This window comes from Hylaeus volcanicus, chromosome 2 (genome assembly GCF_026283585.1).
Source record: "Hylaeus volcanicus isolate JK05 chromosome 2, UHH_iyHylVolc1.0_haploid, whole genome shotgun sequence".
Lineage (NCBI taxonomy): Eukaryota > Metazoa > Arthropoda > Insecta > Hymenoptera > Colletidae > Hylaeus > Hylaeus volcanicus.
This window is the reverse complement of record NC_071977.1, coordinates 31,801,908-31,822,944: the sequence shown is the minus strand read 5'-3', so window position 1 is coordinate 31,822,944 and position 21,037 is coordinate 31,801,908. Positions and strand designations below refer to the sequence as shown.

The following is a 21,037-nucleotide window of genomic DNA, read 5'->3' as shown; positions in this document are numbered from 1 at the left end:
ATTTTTCTCTTAAAATTTTTCGTCATATACTAAAACTTTTTAAAAAACTTTCTCAAATTGTTTTTTTTTTTTTTTTTTTTTTTTTTTTTTTTTTTTTTTATGAACACAATAGCATTCACTTCGTTTTGTTTATAATACGATACGAACTTTAAATCGAGCCAACTATTAATATGTTGCAAAATAACTTTATCATCGTATCAACGAAAGTGAAGTGTGCTTTAATGAAACAATATCCGGGTACGACGGTATGCATTTTTCTCTTCACGCTAGGAAAATACGTGTTACGTCATCAGACAATAAACGATGCGTGTTCGCAAGCACATTTTCTGCGAAGCGGGTTCGATAAACACGGTCACGTGTAATTTACGCGCGGTTCTTTAAATTCTTAAACTACGCACGTCCAGGTCTACGAATTCTATCTCTGAGAAATCCATATCGTCTAATTCGATCCGTGATTAGAATGCGACGACACGCAGAATCGTTCAATAAAAATGAGACGTTTATAGTTTGAGTAAGTTTACTGGACGAAGAGGAGAGAAAATATCGCACAATTTATCGAAAATCTAATTTTAACGCGGTAACGCGTATACTCGTATTATTTCGAACGGTCGATATTGGCGGAGAACCTGAAACTGAGCTGCTCGGATAAATGCGAAAAGGAGATGAAGTGTCAATTCGACGTTCCATTTCGTATCGTACGATAACAAAACTCTTTTGCAAATAATATTTATCAGTAAATAGGTGAAATGTAATATTTATGTACGCTACGCACGAGACAGACGAGGAAAACGGAAGACTCGCTTGCGCATGCAAATTCTTGGAACGTTGGATTACGTGTTCCAAAATGATGTAACTACGGATTTATAGTTTTTTTTATTTTATAGACTTCTGCCAATAAAATAAGTAATTAAGGCTTTTTCTTCTTTCATATAATTCCTCTATTGTTCGTTGCAGTATCGTAATTTAAACAATTTTAAATATTTTTTCGAATTGTAGCGTCCGCCATAGCGTTACTCGTCGTCAAGAGCAATCGATAGCGTTGAGACACGTGAATTTGTGTGCCGAATTCGCTACGGTTATCTAATTGTAAGGAACGAATTGCACACAATGACAGATTACGCGAAATCGGACACTAATCACCAACAGGATTAGCTGGTTCGCCGAACAACAAGGAAAATGTAAATATAGATATGACCCGGCTACGGTTCTCTCGAAGAATAATAACGCGTGACACGGGAATTATTTTCCGACCTTTAAATATTATTTAATAATTCACCGAGCAGTTATTACGATGCGGCGAAATATAAAAGGTCCCTTACTTTAATACGTATCTCAGAATACACAAATTTAAAATTGTAGATTTATATTCGACTGAATTTTATATCAACCGGCACGCAGTGTAAACCACTTCCACTTCCGTGATTATTCACTCTCGTTAAGAAATAGTTTTCGATATTTGTTTGGAAACGATGCATCGAATAAATTCCGTCGAGATTGAAAAAGTTTCGATATATTTTCTCACGCCAGTCATCGCGTCAAATTTTCAACTTCACTCCCATGTTATTCGTTCGATTTACTCACTTTTTTGCCAAACGACGAACGGATGAAAACAACGGCCCTCTTCGGGAATGAACAGCTCTCACCTGAGGGAATTCCCGGGGCCGATGGTATACCGATGTATTACTAAACTTACTAAACGAATTAAATTACGCTTAGGATAACCGCGACCCAGATGCAACGTTAAATGGTCAGACACTGTACCGACACCGACTGTGCTGTATCAACAACATATCTTTGTTCAGCGCCAGGTCTCCGACTTCAGCTGCTGTGTCAAGATTGGTCGATATCTATAGGAAGAAGCTCGATGTTCGCCTTCCTTTTCTATTATCCGAAACCGCCCGAATTCAGTTCGTGCGCTAATCAGTAATCGCTACAGCGCTCCGCTAGATGGCTCTTATCGCATCACTGATAAGCTTACGTGCACTTGCGTGTAACGAAACGTGAAGATCATGGAGATAGGATACGAGATATATAAACGCCTACGAAACGTCCACAATGGAGTTCTGAATCAATAGTAATAAATGGATGAACGAATGACAAGTTTACGACCAACAGTCGGTCACGAACTTCTGCTGAGTCGTTTTGAAATGAAAATAACCGTTTTTTTTTTATGAAAGTATAACACCGGAAGATCACGAAAATCGTCGTCTGGTGGCTATCGGTCATTAGAACAATGACTAGTGGGCGTATTTTGAATTACAAAAAAAAAATGAGGTCAGGTCATTTTAATATGGCTGATTTTTGGTACAAAGTCTCTTTTCAAATTTCATAAGATTAGATTTGAAATGACTTCATCGTTCTAATTTATCGATTTCGATGAATTTGAAACATCACCGAATATTCTGTACATGCTATCGCAGTTCAATTTTGATTTTAGAGAAACATCTGTTGTTATTATTATTATTATTGTCTATCTACGTTGTTCCTTTCGCGAAAAATGATTAAATATCAGCATTTTTCGGCTCGAAAGGTGATACGTAACGGTTGTTGAAGCCTGAACGCATCCTAACATCGCTTGTTTCCAACCGTCCGCCTTCAACAGCATTCAACTGTTTTATTAGAAGCGTTTGGCACGGGAAAACGTGGTCGAAGAACGCGTCCAAATTAACGCGTCGGTGGACAGGCAACGTCCTTGTGAAAATTCTGAGTGATCCTTGAAGCGGAGGTTTCGGTGATAGAGAACTCTTCGATCGACGGACCGGGTCGACGATGATCGGCTTCGGTGGAAGCGACGACTCGCTGGTCTACCGGCTCCTTCGAAAGTTTCGTGTTCCTGATGCCTAGCTTCCTTGGACACTTCTTTGGTCTCTCCTTTCGAACCGAACTGTTGATAATGAACCTTCTAGGCCTGGTATGAACCTCCAATGAAATACAACCCCTTTTAATTCCATCTTTTACTTCGATTTTTACGTTTTCGCGTGACCTTTGCGTTCCTAACCTTCCATAACCTTCAATTCGATCGACATTTCGTTCGAGGGAATTCCCAGCGCGTCGCAGATAGGGTTGCCAACCTTTCTCTATCAAAGAGGTCGACTCGTTTCAAATTTTCTTCTACCCTTGTACTTGATTTGCGAAATAATTTTTGAATAAATAAACGTCATTTCGAACGACGAAAGACAAGAATGCACATCCGAGTCGTAATTCTATCGATATTATTTGTTTTTCCAATGATAGAAGCGCTAATTACAATGTTTGTCCCGAAGGTAAACAGCACGCTGGACTGGAGTCCGTTAAAATGGACGAACGAGCTCGAGAGAATTTGGAATTTATCTTTGTCGCAAAGTGCGATAATTATTGATGTCATCGGCGAGGACACGATTAAAACCGGTGAGTTCCTTCCATTTTCCACGTTATTCAGTTTCACGACTACGATGCTGAATTAATCGTCAGCCGAAAGAAAAATCTTTACGTTGATTTCATTTTTTTTTTTCTAATTCGTTTTCAGTTTTGTCATGGATCGTTATAACGCGTATCGTGATCGCCCACGTTTACACGTTAACGTACGTGACGAACATTTATCCGATAGTAACATGGAGCCGACCGAAATTACTACTACCCTGGCTGATCTTGAGCTTCTTCAAGAACGTCGTTCTCGAGGTGATCGTGATCGTAATCGGTCTTTTACTCTGGTACGACACCAGGTTCTCGATAGTTATATTCCTCGAGTTCATCTTCGTGAAACTTGTGCCCCTGCGTAAGTTATCTTCAGTACTACTCGTCGCTCGAGTCTTGGGAATTCGATCATTTTTAGAAATTGAAGTCCTGTGGAAAATATCACAAGAAATTATTCTTAATGATCGCATAACTAATTCGAATTAATTAATTCAGCCTGTTCTAGAGTCAACCTAATGGCCATCTATTGGTGAATGTACCGAACTAATTTTCCGAGTGTGGTCAGCGCCTCTATCGGGAAAACGCTCACATTTGTCCTCGGTTAGTTCCAGCTGCCATCGTTAGATGGCGCCATTTATACTGTTCTTTTTTACCGACATGATGGTAATTTACCTACCGGCGTCGGTAAATGCCATGAAAATACCGCCATCTAACGGTGAAAACAGGAACTAACTAGAACAAGCAAGAGCGTTTTCCCGATAGAGGCGCTGACCCCACTCCGACAATTAGTTCGGTACATTCACCGATAGATGGCGATTAGGTTGACTCTGGAACGTGCGCGAAATTTGAATTAGTTATTCTAATATAAAAAGTAATTTCTTTTTTCATATTCTATTCTCCCCAGTTTTGGCTGGTTACAACTGGTACACAAACTCCTGCCTGTTCCTGCAACTGCGTCATCTCGAGAAGCTGCGGAAGCTGAAGAGATCCATGCGTAGCGACACTAATTTGCTCACCAGCCGTCTCTACGCGAAGCTCGAGGACTCCAAGTACAGGACCAGATCGTTGACCACCTTGTTGACTTGCGAGAGCTTCGAATCGTACGACACGCAGGACACGATTTCCCATATCATCGACGACCCCGCTCTGTCGCCGGTCCAGAAAACTATGAAGCTTCTCGGGTTGAGCGAGCACGACATCACGGAAGCACGTATCAGGGTGAGACAAAGAGCAGAGCGTAGAAGGTTGACAGAATTGGACGATGAATTCTTGGTGCCCTTAATGGGGCACAGTAACCACGACTTGGAGCGACTCTTCAACGCGAACAACGAATACCAACGACCGAGCACCGATGCTGAAGTTGGAAAGAGGAATATAGATTTGGTAGGTGTAATATTTACTTCAGGCTTATCGAATATTAAATATTCTTTTCATCCAGGACAAGGTGGAATCCACGAACGAACACCCTGCCGAGCCGGAGCTTTTATTTCCGCCTACTGAAAATCCAGAAATCGAAATCCCAGAAGTAGCAAATCCGTTCGAAGCTACAGAAGCCGAAGCTTCGCGGAGATCCGAGAACGAAGTTCTCGCAGAAGCGAAGGCGACATCGGAGCCACCACTGTCGAGAAGAAAGAGAGAAGGAACAGGGACATTGAACACGAGTAGAACGAAGCAAATGAAGATGTACTCCTGTTACGCGAAGGACCTCAAAACTTGCACGCCTTACCAGAAGAGGAAAGAGTCTTCGAGGCTGAGTTCGACGAGACAGACCAGAAGAAGCATGGAGGAAAGCTGCAGTCCCATGAAGCTGCAAGCTCTCTTCAATTGCAATTGCACAGCGACCGATCAGATAGCTTGTTGCGAGGTCAAGGACGCCACATTAAGAACTTCCACGCCGAAGAAAAACGTAGACATCCCTGGCGGAGCTGGGAACTCTGAGGATAATTCCATGGATTGCCCAAAGGCATTCGATCATTCGTACGTGTACACCTGCAGTGTCACCAATGTGAAGACAGACTTCATGGTGAGCAGCAGCTACCCTGAAACAAGCACCTTGCTCCAGAAAAACCTGGAGCTATTTAAAAGTATCAAGGTGGACGATCTGGAGAACCTACTCGCGAAGGAGATGTCCGTCCAGAGAGTAAAACAGATTCAAGATGATCCAAACCTCTTAGAACCCTATTCTGATCATCGTAACGCGGTGATCGATGTACAGGATCTTTCGGAGATCGTGAAGGATTTATCCGCGACGAACCTGGAAACATCGAGGACGGCTGTATCAGAAGTCAAAGCTGACGATGATGGTGTACACAAATCTCCTACGGATAAGGGTAGGTTACTTCAAGTTTAATCAAAGTTACGTCGTGTACGAATATATCTATATCGCGATAAAGCGAAAAATATCACGGGAATTATCTTGCGTCTTTCAAGTATCCGTTTACTACTTGAAACGAGTTAACCTGCATTTTCGTAATCTTGCATCAAAAACTACTAAATGGTACACAAAAGAGTTCATAATTTTTGGTGCCCCAAAGTGAAGTTTAACCCTAAATATTACCTATGATTTATTCACGCAGGCGTAGACACCACGCAGAAGACCACCTTGCACCCCGACACGCCGTCGACTAACAAAAACGACTCAAAGCTGAACTTACCCGAACACTCCTTCGGAGACACGAACATCCCGAGGTTCTACAAGGACTCTATGATGGTTTTCGATGGCTGCTACGAGAAGGATTTCGCCAACAATTCGGAAGTTCAGAGTCTTCTTCGACAATTGGAGAAGAAGGAATGGAACGTCTTCGACGATCACACCAACCTCGAAACGTTGCACAGGGCTTCGTATTCGAAACAGGACATCGGTCCACTGTTGCAGGACTTGGGTACGATTCATCTCCTGAACGACGATTCCGAGAAGCTAGAAGGTGCTTCGAAGTTGGACCCCTTGATCTCTCGCGAGGCCCAAGCGGACGATCCTCCCGTAGCCTACCCACCTCGAGAATCAAAGAAGGTTCCGATATCCGATTTCGTCGATTCGACGAAGACCTCCAACGTTCACACGCAAACAGACAAGGAGCTCCAGCCTAGTAGCTCCAGATCTAGTCTCTCGGAGGGAAAGAGACGCAGAAGGGCGTACTTCAAACGCAAACATCTGAGCGAGCAAAGCAGAAGCACCTCTCCGTGCGGTATAAAACTCCGCGCAAGGAAAACAGACACGCGTTTTATGGTCACGAACAATCGCCCAAAGTCCCCCGTCGCGTTCGCGCGACACAAAATGGCGAAACCAGGGCCTAAAGACGCCAAGAAGAAGATCGACCCAACGAAATCTCCGTCCAGTAATAGCGTTTGCGAGTGCCCCATGAATAAACTCGAGGCAAAACACGGCGACACCAGAAAGAGGGATGAGAACCGAAAATCCTCGACGAAACCCAAGGTCGACACCTTCGGGACGGTACCGTTGGCGCAGGTGGCTCGCCAGTCGGATATCGAAACGATGGTGTACCGTAGAAAACCTCCTGTTTACCCGAAGGAGTTCAAAAAGGAGGCTCGCGACGTCGTTGCGTCATCGAAGATGCCTTCTGGCAAGAAGACGGAGTCGTTCGAGTACAAACGTTCGACGAGCAAGGCGTCCAACAGTTCTAGGACATCCAAATCGAAATCGGGGATGGATGACACGGAGAGCAGAGAGATGAGGGCCTTGAAGGCCTACAACGAGGTCACTCTGCTGAGGGACAAGGAGGAACTGGAGAAGAAGAAGCTTTCCTCCCGCAGGATCGCGGAGAGTCAGCCTCGCGCACAGAACAGCAAGTTGTTCGACGATTACACGAACAAAGAAAATTTGTTGATCGATACCGCCACCGAGACCAATCCATCTTCGTGGCCCGAGGACGGCGGGCAGCCTTCGGTCACTGCTAGACCCTGCAGTTTTTCCAACGTGAGGTATCGCTCCGCGAGGATGGCGAAGATCAACAGAGTCACGGACAGATTGCTGGACAACTTCGACAGGCTGCACGTCACCCAGGCGAAACAAGAGAGCAAGAAGAGCAAGTCGGCAGAGCCGGACGGCAGAAAGCAGTACACGAAGTACAGCAAGCCCAAGAAGTTGGTCGTCGAGGAGAACCTTTCGGTGAGCTCCAGCAAGAGGCTGGAGGGGACGCAAAAGGGCCGCGATCTGGAGAGGACGCTTGCCAAAGAGGACGTGAGGGACGAAACGGTTCGTTCTATACCTGCTACTGTCGAGTCTCAGCAACGCGTGAACGTCGAGTTCGCGATCCCCGGACCGCAACACACGGAGTTACTGATGCTGAAGCCATCCGCGAACGAGGACCTTGCCTCCTCCTGCTCTTCGAGTACGGTTGACCACAGAGAGGAGATCCAGACAGTGCTGGAGGAGAGTCCAAACGTCGAAGACGAAGAGCGAGCTGTACCACGGATCGACGAACCCGAGGAGCAGGTTGTCGAAGAACTTGAAGCCGTGGACGTTGAAGGAGACACGCGAAATCACCCTGAAACCTACGAGGACGAACCCCAGAGACCAGAGACTCGAAACGCAAGCTGGAATAGGACATCTCCAGACCTGACAGACTTCATCAGAAACATCGACGTGAATCGCCTTCCGCACGGCGTCGTTTTAACCAACCCGATCGCCCAGGGGAAGAGGAGTCGGCAAATGGACATCGTCGACGACAGAACCGCCAGAATGGTTCACAACGCGTTCTCGTACAAGTCTATGGACTCGCTTCTGGACTTTCCCGCGGACACCGTGACCATGGAGGACGTTCTGCATGGCAGCCACTTGGACTCGTCCGTAGACGAGCTCGTTTACCGACCAAGGAACGAGGACGTCTTCGTCGAAGAGCTGTTCGAGCAAGGAGACCAACTCGAGCAAGCCATCGTGGCCGCCATTCGCGAGTCCCAGGACGCGAATCGTGATCTCTGCATCGTCACCATCGGCGGCGACATCCTGCCTGACGGGTCCGCGACGGAGGACGTCGAGGACGATGCTGGTCGTGGCCGGGTTGTTCAAGTATGCTAACAGATTTCTATGTTCTTCTTCCACAGTCTTTGAAATATGTAATCGTTTATTTTTCGTTATTTTTGACGTAATTCCTTCAACACAGATGAACGAGGTTCTGTCCTCCATAACGGAAGTCCTCGGAGGTTTGAATATCACTGGACTCGACCTGGATGCGATCGCCACCATGGAGTTCGAGCTTCTTCGGGAAATTCTGGACGCCGGCGAGGTCCAAGTCCCGCGAAACCAGGTCTCCCGGTCGAAGGATGTCGCAGACGAAGAAGAATATTCAAGGGAGCAAATGCTGAGGATCATCGAGGAAAACGTCTGCACGGATATCAGGTTTCCTGTCGTGATCAAGATGTCCGACTTGATTCCTGGCATGGCGGACACCAGGAACAGTAGTCCTCGAGTGCTGGTTTCGAGAGTCGATCCTGTTAGGATGAGCTTTTCGCGTTTGACAGAGGTGCTGGAGAGGCGCGAAAGAGGAGACGCGAACGAGGAGAAGAACGAAGACGAAGAGTCCTTAGAAACACGCAAAGAGAAAGAAGAGAAGAGTTTGGAAGAAATTATGCTGTCGATGATGGAATCCATGCGACTAATGAATATTAATGACGACGGGCGAGATTTGTCGGATAGCGAGGACTCGTTCGACGATTTCAGGTCTGAGAGCGACACCTTGACGCACGTGTCGCTTAATTCGAGACCCGATTCGACCATCGAGGAGTTCCCCGTGGATAGCTTGCAATGCAGGGAAACTTGTAGCGCTCCGCCGAGGGGAGGCTTGAACGAGACTTTCGAGATAAAAAGGGCAGAAGAGTCGAGCGAAGAGGACGTTGAAAGGGTTGGTGAGACTCCCAGAGAGGAAGAAGGGGCTAGTTCGGAAGATAGAGGTAGATTGGGAAGTATTACACCTGAAGATCTCGAAAGGAGTATTGAAATTAAAGAAACTGAAGAGGGAGAAACCGACTTTGAAAGAACTGACGAGGCTTCTAGAGATGAAGAAGGTATTACTTTGAAACATAGAGTAGGAAGAATCGAGAAAAACATAGAGAACGACGAAGCAAGTATTATACCTGACGATCTCGAACAGAATATTGACATAATGTTAGATGAATGCACTATCAAAGAAGGTGAATATTTTACTACAATCGGAGAAGCTGAAAATAGAATGAAAGAAAAGCAAAGCGAAGGGAGTATCAAACCAGAGATTGTCGAAGAAGGTATCGAAATCGAAGAAGCCGAAGAGATCGTTAGAACTAAAGCGACGGGAAGGAGCGAAGAATTCCTCGAAGACGAAGATATCGAAGAGGGCCTCGCCATGATAGGACTCGAAGACACCGTCGAAGAAGAGAACGAGGTCGTCTCGGGGCACGACGTCGCCGAGTTGAAAGACGAACTGTCTTTGCAAATTCTCTTCTCGTTCTGGTTAATGGTGGTATATTTCTACACTCGGTACTTCTTCCAGAAGATTTACTCTCTGTCGCGGATCTCCAGAGCGACGTCGATGCTGAAGCCGTTCGACGTTCACGCGGTGTCCACGTCGACGTCGACGCTTCTGGAGAAAGCGGAGCTTGCCGAGAAGATCAGGCGGGAGAGCCGTGTGGATCCGGATACCAGCGACTTCGAGAACGTCGATACTTCCGGTGCGATCGAGGAACATCTGCGATCGGTTCTAAACTCGACCATCGAGAAAATATGTTCGGAAGCTTCGTTGACTGGGATGGAAGGTATTATGGAGGAGTTGAGGGAAGAGGTCGAGAGAACCGTGCTGAATATGAGGGACCGCGTCGCAGAAATGATGGAAACGGTACCGTCGAATCGAGGCGTCGAAGAAACGCGAGAAGAAGCTCGGTCCGTGGTACTCTCGCGCGAACGAGATCGTCAGCAGCGATGTCTGTTCCCAATCGAGGTTCAAACGAGCGACAATGACTCGAGTACCGTCAAGGAATCCAGCGCGATCGCCACGAACACTCGATTGTCTATCATCGAGCTCGAAGAAGATGAGCTGATAGACCTGCGGTCGACCGACCGAGAAATTTCGACGCCTCGAGTCGAAGAGGTCGATCCGATGGAAGACGATCGAGTTGGATCACCTGGAGGAAATCGGTTAAACGAGGAGGGGCTAGATAGAGAAGAGGACTCTGATGCGACAGATGTAATATCTCAAACTACAATGATCGTCGAAGAAAGAGTGGAAGCTAAGTCTACTGGAATTGTAGAATCAGATTCTTCTATAGATTTGGAAACCACTCGGAAAGAACAGAAAGAACACTCGGACTTGCAGTCAGCTGAACGAGAAATCGCGACGTTTCGATTCACGGAAGTCGATCGATCCAGCTCGTTGGAATCTCTAGTCGAAGATGATGTCGGACTCTCTGAAAAGTATCGATTAATTAAGAAGATTTACGACGAGGGCTTAGGCAAGGAGGAATGTGTTTCGCCTGGACTGAACGCCGAGGAAGCTGAGAAGTCGGCTGAAAGCGTTAAAGAAACTGAAAAGACCGGTCAAAACGTCGCGTCGAATTCCATTATACGTTTCGAGACCACTCTGGAAGAAATGGACAGCTTCGATTCGGCTTACACAGCGTTTTCCGAGACGACGCAGAACTCGGTCTCGTTCGCTGATTTTGTTTCCGCTATGGAGGAGTTCTCGATCGCCTCGAACCTATCCGACGAAGACGCTTGAACGCGCCTGATAAACTTCGCCGCTCACGTTTCGTATTTTCGAGTTATTTTTCTATTTTTCGTTCTTTCTCTTTGTAGCGTTTTGTAGAGCAAGTTCCGTTGGAACGGTGTTTTCAACGAATGTACTACATTTGATGTTCGAATTTGAATTTGTATCTACAGTTTGTACCGTTTATTTGTTATTCGCGAAGAGACTGAAAGTTTATTTCGTTCCTTATGTTGATAAAAATTATTCCATGTTCCTTTTTTCGGTAGCGTTTTAGAACGCATAAGAAATATTTAGTCGCATTGTAAATTTTCTTATCGGTTCGAAAATGTACGAACACTGTTTAAGTTACAACTAATAAAAAATATATTTTACACCTTTATACTTTTGTTTTGTTTACATTTGTCAGTCGTGTTGTAAGTTACATCGAAAGGAAATCGGAGATCTTTAGCGATGAAGTCTTGGTATTTTCTCAGCTGCGCGCACAAAGGATTGAAATAAATGATGATAAAACAGACCGAAGGTTCAGCGTGAGTAACAAATTTTGAGAATGGAGTTTAAGTACCAGGTCCCGGATTAACGAGTTCCACTGTATATCTGACGCTTTCCACGTACTCCTTGCGAGTCTTTTCTCGAATCTAAGCTCTCGTTCGAAACGACGTTCAACAAGTCTCGTCGTAGCCGTGCTCCGGTCCAGGCACGGGGTAGCCAGGGTCGCAGACGGTGTCCTTGACGGCCTCCTTCACGTTCGCCTTGAACACTCTGTAATTGATCTTGCTGTTGTCGATCTTCTCGTAAAGGTACATGGCCAGCCTGTTCGAGATGATCCAGACGTTCTGTTCGTAATCGTGATCGACTTTGATGTCGTTCGGGAACACCAACGACAAGTTGCTGGTGCCTATCACCCCGAGATTTTGTGGGATGTACTCCTTCCTGGTGTCCCAGCACCAGACGGAGTCCCGGGTGACCATGTTGAAGAACATGACACCGTTTCTGTCCACGACAGATCCGGACGAGTGCCCGTAGTCCTTGGCTCTTGGTCTACCGATCGGCATGAAGTAGTCCGTGCTCTGTTCCGCTGTCCTCTTGTCCCTGATGACGGACGTGGACACGGCAAACTCCCTGAAGCTGGACATGGGATGGAAGAACAACGTCCTGTCGTCGTGGATGTCCACAGGGCTCAACGCCAGCCCGAAGATCCCGTCCGTCCATTGGAACTTCACTCCGTGGAGCTCGTACTTGGACGCCAGAGGATCGGGGAAGAAGAAGTGGTGCTGGACCCTGAACGAGGAGTCCTTGAGGAAATCGTACACCACCAGTCCGTACCTGAACACGTCCGACGCGTAGGCTATCGCTGACTCGCAGTCCTCGTTCCTGATGTCCACCACGATGTTCGTGTACAGGGAGTCCTCTTTCACTTGGTCATCCGGGAGGACGTACTTCCTGACGAGGCTGTCGGTGGTTAAGTCGAAGACGAAGATCGCTGGGGGACAAACTTTCTTGCCACCGCTCGCTATGTCCACTTTCCCGGAGTCCAGGACCCACAGACGATCGCACTCGTCTACTTCGACCCTGAAGACGGACGTTAGGCCTTCGCAATTGTCTGGAAAGAAGACGTTCTTCTGAGTTGCTCTAGATCAAGGTCGCTGATAGATCAAGGTCACGCGGTGAAACATCGGGATCGGTGGATGAAAGTGACAGAACGTGAGAAAGTATCGCGAGAGGACGACGAAAGAGAAACGACTCGAGACAGTTTTGGAAGAGAATGCAAAAACTCTGGACCAACCTGTTCGATGCCATCCCCAGTCGGGATAAGGCTTCAACTTCGGGCTCTTCGTCTTGGAGGGCTTCGGCACAGTGGCCAACGTCGCTGGGATACCGTTCTTCCATTTCGGGAGCGTGATGAAAACCTTGTCTCTCCAGATGTCGAGACCAAGCGGCAGATTGTTCTCGGCGACGAAGTCTCCGTCGTAGATGGCCGAATCCCGTGCCTCGATGCTGTCGTACGTAAAATCGACGGTGGACCAGGCGTATACCTATCGCGTCGGTGCAATCATTGGACTAATTCTTTTTTTATAGTATTTTTTTTATAGTTGAGATCGTTTATATAACAAAGAAGAGAAAGGGGAACGTTTGGAAAAGGGCGTTTTTGGAAAAGTTTGACGATGGGAAAGTTATCAAAAATGCATCGACGTGCCTTCGTGGAAAATCATTGGGGAAGAGGCTAAGGACAACCATGTCCAAAAAGTGTCCATTTTTGAGCATCCTTCTTTGTGAAACTTACGAGTTCCATGGCAGGACCAACGTAATCGTCCTCTACGTGACCTCGGCCCGAATCGTAATTGAACCCGTGGGACTCGAGCTGGTTCACCGTAATGGAGTCCGTCTTAAATAGGTTCAGGTTCCCTCCGGACGGCCTCGAGCGAGCTCTGACCCTCTCGAAGGATCGAGCGAAGTAATCGCTCGAGTCTGGCGTCGAGCCGTAAAGGTGGTTGTTGTACTCCGGAGTCGTGGGCAATCTATCCACTGAATTTTCGTCAGTCGCAGGGGTGTCTATGTGGCCTGGACAGTTTATGTGTCCAGGAAGCTCGTCGTGACTCGATATCAAAGTCTTGTAATTTCGTAAGGACTGGTGGAGTTGAAAAGTATAGTGATCATTTGACGACGAACACACGCTCGTGGCGTAAAGATATCGCTATTTAAGATAGAACAGAATTAACGTAACAAGAATCTACTGTGCTACGCCGAAGTTACTCTAAACTATCGAGAGATTAGCGTACGGGAGAAGAGTCGTTCGTACCGAACGAATTCCTGAAGATAGACCTCTCTGACCCGTTTCCTCAAGATCACGTGAAAGCGCATTGGTGATTCCAGGCTGGCTCGCGAACTCCTGAACACCGAGAAGGCACATCGACAGCAGCCAGGGCACGACGTTCGCCATACCTGAGAAAGAAAGGAGATTCCGATGCGTGTATGCAATAATGCCTCGACGACGACCTTCGTTGACCGATTTCTCAACGAAGTTCACGCCGACCTGGTTATCGTGACCGCGTAGGCGCGCGTGATAGTTCTCCCTCGAGCGTACGCGAATTCGATAATCGTTATGCAACGTTGAGCGATAATCGAGCGCATATTCAAGAATGCAGGTAGTTTTTATAATGGAGTCACTCTTTCTTTTTATCCATATTGCACTTATCGTGAAATTCTTCTTTTTTACATATAACATTCTTTGGTCTTTATCATCTTAATTTTTCAGATTTCTTCGTATCTTTAAGCTATATTAGAGAGGCGCTTTCGGATACTTTTTATTAGCCAAACCTGAAGGAAAAAAACTGGAAATGGTCGACCGGGATTCGAACCCGGGCTCTCTGCGTGGTAGTCGGCTACGCTACGCACTGCTCCACCGTTCGCCTTAATATACCATCAGTTCCATAAGTATTTCTACCTTTCGTGTCTATCAAAGAAATCTCTCTATATTAATTCTATACTAATTAATCTCTCTATATTTATTTGAAAATATTAAACTTATCGTTTAATTCAGCACACTGCAAGTAAGGATTTAACGTAAAGTACAGTAAAGTAAAGTACAGTAGCTCTGAAGAGATTAACTCGTTGGATTCGCATGGTGTAATCAATTTGTTCGATTGATGATACAGTACTCGCAACGGTGGTTTTTAACGGAATCGAGTCCACGAGAGTCAGCGATGCAAGACCAGGGAATGGTAAGAGTGTTCCATACTTGGCGATATCGTGACAAGCCTTTACAATTATCGTTACTTTCCTATCGATGCGCCTCCGCGCTAGCACGCTCTTTCTCGTTCGAGTTTGCGGTTTAAATACCGCGTCGCTGGCGCAAAATCCTGATCGACCGCTCATTCTAAATAGATAAGCTGCGCTTCTTCGGGCACCTTTGTTTGCCTTTCATTTATATTTAATCGACTTTTCAACGAAGTAGCGAGAGAACGAAATATAGAACTCGAAGTTTAATTTAGGATTTAATTGCTACGGGACTCGCGCGACATTCCACGTTCAAGTGGTACACGTGAAACGGAAATGGAAACGTTTGCTCCATAATTTCGTTTAAAATTGAAACGCGAATTAAACGCGAATTAAACGCACCTTGGACGTAGCTACAAGCTACGTGTCGAAAGCTACACCGAGCGTAAGTCGCGTCGAAGTTGTGTAATTGCGTACGAGAAACCGTAATAACGCGTAATGAATGCTGTATAGTATCTGAAGCGTTCAGGAAGTCGGTGAAGTTAAAACGAAAGCGAATGCATTTACAATCCCAAGATGAATCTGCAGTTTAATAGCTTTCAAGGTGACGAACGACGTGAATACTTTCGCCTGAGAAGTTCGTGCGAAACTATATCATTGGTTCGAGCTAATGACGTATGAAAATGCGGTAGATCTAAATCTTCGTGGAAAATAAAATTTGTATAAATGCACCTGCAATAATTGAACCTAAATAAGAATTTATTTTACTCTCCAAATATAATGATACGAACTTTACTATCGATATTTATGTACACTATCGCATTTTATAGTTTTTTACGTTAAAATTTCTTATAAATGCATAAAAATCCGCACTCGTTTAATCAAAATCCACTGTGTGTCTCTCGTCATGGGGCGGCACGGTGGTACGCGCCATCCGTTAGACACGCGAGCGTGAGCCACCGGTGGTACACGCCGGTGCGAACGTGTTAAATTCAAACGACCAATCGGTCGAATTTGATAATAGCGCTCGCAACAGGTTTCGAATCGTGATCTCCTTTCGAGCCGATTGCACAACTTTGTAGCAACGAATTTATCAACCAACTAACGTTAATGAAAAATTCATTTCTTACTGTTACTTTCTGCAACAGTTTATTCCTGCCATATATTCGACTTGGAACGTACCGACTCGCGAACATTGCAAGAAAAATATTTGTTATCAGACCCGATGTCGAATTCACACTCGATTTCCGTTCGCGAATACCTGGAAGATTCCGAAGACGAGCGAACCGTTCCTCGAGGTGACCCACTGACTCCCTCGGAGGCTTTTCACGCAGGAGAGAAAAAAAAAAAAAAAGACACGCACTGTACGGAGGTAACGAGAATTTCCAGGACACAAAGTCCAGGAATTGGTGGCGACAAACACGCGAATGACGACGGCCACGTAAAGGTGTTCGCGCGAGATGAGCCCGTGGATGTTACCCGACTGCCATATTCACTATCCGGGTCATAAGTGTGTCTAGGTGTACTACGAAAGGAGAGAATGGCGAATCCCTTCTCTCGGAGAAGATTTTCCCTCTCGTCCGTGTTACGAGGCTGTGGTATAGGTCATTGGCGGCGGGTTCATGGGAGCCCCGTTTCGTGCTCGTGATACCAAGGAAGAGGGAGCCGCCTATTATCCTGACACGCGAGATTTTTTATCGTTCGCTTTAAATCGCGACCAAGAGGACGATAGATAACGAACTAGATAACTTGTTGTAAATGTATGCGGGATCGGACGGTGGAGCAGTGCGTAGCGTAGCCGAATGCCACGCAGAGTTTTTTCCAAGATACCGCTGGTATCTGATATGAAAAGACTAATATAAAATTGTAAGTTAAAATAAAAAATGAAAGAAATTAAGACAATCAGAACTCCACGAATTTCTTATTCCTGCATTCCAAAAGATTCAAGAAAATCAACGCGACAACTATATACGATGAAATAAACAATGACGAAGCAAATCTTTCGAGTCTCCCTGTAAAGCTCGTAATACTAAAAAAAAAAACTTTCACGCAACATTGAATTCCAACGGATTAAGATAGAATGCGTCGATTAGCTACCCTCGTAAATGACCTAAACGAAAGAGATCCTTCGGCAAATTCAACACGCGATCAGCCGAGATGACGCTAATGATATAGACACAGGTGAAAATATGATGCTCGCCGGCCACGCGAACGACTCGATTAACCTAAAGAGATAATCAGCGTTGCCGTACCATGTAAATCATACACCCAACAACCACCGGGGATTAAGCAACCGTCTAATTAACGTTATTCTGGTCGCGTGAGCGTTTCCCACAATATTTTGCTCCGAATCCGCTACTCGCGCCGATGGCTCGATATTTCGAGCGAGTTTTAAGCAATCGTTTCTCGAGGTTGCAAAACAGGGAATCCGTTCGGGCGAATCCATCGGAGCATCGTTACGCCAGCATTAATCTCGTGAGAACGCTTGGCCTCTTCGATCTAACGTAGATAGAGAGTAAAACGGGAAAATAGATGGTAGATGGAAAGAAATTGGGATAGACGGGGCACGGATAAATTAGAGGCGAAGGAGATTGAAATTCCGCGAAGATTCTCTTCCATTCGTGGCAAAAGCATTTCACACTCGCTTAATGATCGCTTGTTACGAAGCGCGCGCAATGATTGCATCGCGATCGATGCTCTCTCTTTCGAGTTGCTCGGACCCAGCAAATTGTTGTACCGTGTTACAAATTGCAGCGATATTTGTAGAATGTCCATTCGAGTTAGACTTTAGCGTATAGAATTAATTTTACTTTGCGTTAAAATCTTCTCTATTTTAATGTACGCTTTGAAAAGAAGCCGTTCAGAGGCTCCTCTTTGGGTCATCGAAGCATTGGTTTATCTTAATCTTACTATTATATAGACAGCGTTTGTTTCAAATTTTTGTTTGTAACAAAATAAATAGAATACGATATTACGAATAATTTAAAGGTATTTCCGTAAACTTATTCGAATAGACGTAATCTAGGCTCGAGTCGATTCAGAGCAGGGAAAACTGCATTGCGTAACGCTAAATCGCGATAGTTCTTGTCACACAGAAGAAACACGGAACGTTCGAACCATGGCGCGTGCGTTTTTCCGGAAAACAATTTGCTCCGCGGCCTTAGCGGCCATCGTAATCATATTTTTACGAGGATACACCCGCTGCACGCTGCCCCATTGTTTTTCCTCGAAACTCGTTTTAATTTCACAATGGCGCGCAGTCGTGTCCGACGGCATTGCCGTGTTGCTCCTGAACGTTGAATGAAAAATGTTCGTTCAATTCTCGAAGTGAAAGAGGATTTTGGTTATCAACTAAGTGTAAACAGTCTCTCTGAAACTTTGTCGTGATTAAAAATGGATCAAAACGCTCGCGGTCCAGTGAACCAAGCGTCAGATACTAATTACGAAAGGGGCAATGTTAATACCGTTGACGAACGAATTAAACTTACCCGGCGACCCTTGTCTGGGCACTTTTTGCTGCACGCAATTATGGTCGTACGTTAAAGTATTCGGGGTGTCCAGAGTGTAAACGAAAGAACGTCTCGGTGAGACGTAGACGTAGCTGTTCTGTCGTTCGGGCAGGTTCATCGACGTCCACGCGTCCCTTGGCCAACCGTGTTTTCCGGTTTCCGGGTAGGTTCTTCTTCCGCTCTTCCTCATTGTGGCATCTCTGCAGAAACGGTAACGAAGTTCAGCCACGCGACTCAATTAGAACGCGTAATTGGGTCGTCGAGAAAGTGCGATAGAAAAACATGGTCCGCAACATAATCGTCTTCCGCCGACTCCATTCAAGGTGGAGTTTCGCAACGGCCGCGAGTCTGCGGTGTCGTTTACTTGTTTTTGTGCGAATAAAACATGGGGCCACGCTTTCGTTTGCCTTTTTTGTGCTTCGACTCGATCGATCCAATTTTACACGCATGGCTTCGCGAATATGGAACAAGCAATTTTTTAATCGAGAGCTGTACTGCAATGAGAATGTTAGTTTTGCAAGTCTGACTTCAACTCTCCCTACTTAATTACTGTTCCGTTATCGTTTTCCGAAGATCCTCGTTACGTTTCATCCAACATGTATCGTAGTAAAATTAATATGAAATTAATACCCAACCGAATGGTATCGTAATTATTCATCGAACGCGCCAAGTAGTAAAAACAAAAGGTAGCAGAGTGGAACGGAATTTCTAGCGATTTCCCTTTTTCATTTCAATGGAAAGAAGCTTACATAAATGAAAAATGATGATTCGTAATCACAACTTCCATATTTTAATGCGTGTTTGTATTCCCTATCGATATAAAAATAATAGTTTGCTTTTGTTCTTGGACGCTAACGAAACACGGAGATGTTTGGCAACGCGTTGGTAAAGTCAAGCTCATGGTCATCGAACCGGCTGAGAAACGAGAGAAACGGCTCGCGTTAGCAATAAATGTAGTGTATTTTTCCGGTTCCAACGATTTGCTCGACAAATGATGCGCGACCGTTCGAATTTAGTATAAATATCGCTTTCCACCGGAGATCGAGAGTATTAACGATCTGAGAAGTCACTTCCTATTTAGAACGCCTCGGAGACCGTGCATCTAATGCACTGCGCGCAGTATTTTCTAGCGATATTAGGTCGTGACTCACCGATCAGGAAAAGTAAAAGTTTTCTTTTCGAAACTCACTTTCGTGTGGGATGAAATTTCCAACTTTGTCTACTAGTTAGACCAAAATTGACTAAATAACGATTCGGCAAACATCGGTTTAAATAAAGAATTAAAATAGAAACTTACCTTGTACAAAAATCTGATTATATCCGATTCACAAACTCGCTGATTACTATTCGGGAAAAGCACACTTCGTCATTTTTGTAACGCAAGTTACGCGGATTGTCACCGTCGAGAAGACACTGGTCCCGAAATAAAGCGTTCGCTGTCATTCGTCGAGAGACGAGTCAATTTCGAGCTACCTTTTTTTCACTTCCAGTTCTCCCGACTTTCCCCCCTCCCCGACGATTTTCCAAGTTTAGCCAAGAACGTCGCTTTTCTCGAGAAAAACACGTTCGACCGGCGATGCACAGAACCGTCCGAGATTACTTAATCTCGCCGACTGACACTCGGCGATCGATTGTCGGTCTGAACGATCCGGCCAAACTCGAGAAAGCAGTCCGTAACGTTTTCTCTGTACTCGCTGACGTGTTATACCCAATTTCCTAATTCCTCGTGCAACATTTTTATATACGTACATTAACGTCGATATTGCATAATAATTTCCTATCTTTTCTCGTACTAAATTCTGGGCGAAAAGTATAATTTTAGAAAGTAACAACGCCGGTTAGTTTGAATATCAAAGCGAATATCCGCGCTAAAATTACTTTTAGCTACAACTTTCGAGCGATTCACCTTACACACATTTGTCGTCGCATCATCGCGCGAGTATCGCACGTTTTCACTCGCAATAACGTGAAAGAAATCTCGTTGACTTCCGCCATCGGTGAAGTCATCGAGCATCTATCGATTTTTCCGGACACCTCAGTGTTTTTTTAGCGTTCGTTACCTCTGCTGTCGACTATAAAGAGAAGTACTAACCGAGTCGTCCAGTGGAGTCTGTCTTTTATATGGCTGTCGGTTTGCTCGAAAGTAGGCGATTCGTAATATCGCGTCTTGTAATCTAAACGTATCCCAGTAACGCACCTCCTACGTTAGTTTGCATAAAATCGGCCTGGGATCGTTACGAAATTCGCGATCTAATTTCTCGGACAACGAGGACCCTTATGGCCGTGCAAAAATGGTGTCGCAATATCAGCTGCGCTTTTGAGCGGGATGAAAAAGATCGGTTCAATCGACGCAAGAATTACGCAATCGATTTAAACTCAAATGGAGATAACGCGTGATCGACGTAAATGGTCATCGTTGCTGATTGGACTTTTCAAATTGAGCGAAGGGTGGAGCGAGAGAGAAAAGAGAAAAGGAAGTTAGTGGACTCGTCAGTGAGACCACCTAGCAGGACCGTTGTTTAAAAATCGGTCGAGAATGGTTTATATATGCATGCTAGGTGGACCGAACACTTGCGAGAAACGCCGGGATGCGCGGTGTCCTTCTAGCAGCGAAGACAGGAGGTGCCACCAGAAGTAGCAATGGCCAGCGGCCATCTCGTGTTTGTCCGTAATGCCGTTTTCAAACGAACAGTGCTTATTTTTGAACGTTATTTTGAATATAAATCTGTC

At 45.4% G+C, this 21,037-nt stretch overlaps 3 protein-coding genes across 3 annotated transcripts in view; 1 reads left to right on the top strand and 2 right to left on the bottom strand.

Annotated features, from left to right (window-relative positions):
* Nucleotides 1-1,836, bottom strand: part of LOC128884946 (uncharacterized) — a 4,110-nt gene extending 2,274 nt beyond the window's left edge. The window contains exon 1 of the mRNA XM_054138660.1: nt 1,582-1,836. The gene's annotated coding sequence lies outside the window, so the exon portion shown is untranslated. The remainder of the gene's footprint in view (nt 1-1,581) is intronic.
* A 712-nt stretch (nt 1,837-2,548) lies between these two features.
* Nucleotides 2,549-11,463, top strand: LOC128872275 (uncharacterized). The gene is made up of 7 exons (XM_054114783.1): nt 2,549-2,911; nt 3,264-3,387; nt 3,506-3,754; nt 4,298-4,776; nt 4,832-5,723; nt 5,970-8,419; nt 8,514-11,463. Exons 1-7 carry the CDS (start codon nt 2,837-2,839, stop codon nt 11,094-11,096), a joined length of 6,852 nt encoding a protein of 2,283 aa, XP_053970758.1. The 5' UTR covers nt 2,549-2,836; the 3' UTR covers nt 11,097-11,463.
* LOC128872279 (protein yellow-like) lies at nt 11,102-20,914 on the bottom strand. The gene is made up of 6 exons (XM_054114789.1): nt 19,605-20,914; nt 18,287-18,507; nt 13,882-14,024; nt 13,366-13,710; nt 12,868-13,117; nt 11,102-12,684 (listed from the first exon to the last, which is right to left on the bottom strand). The coding sequence occupies exons 2-6, from the start codon at nt 18,495-18,497 to the stop codon at nt 11,744-11,746; spliced, it is 1,890 nt and encodes a 629-aa protein (XP_053970764.1). The 5' UTR covers nt 18,498-18,507; nt 19,605-20,914; the 3' UTR covers nt 11,102-11,743.
* Nucleotides 20,915-21,037: the final 123 nt, after the last annotated feature.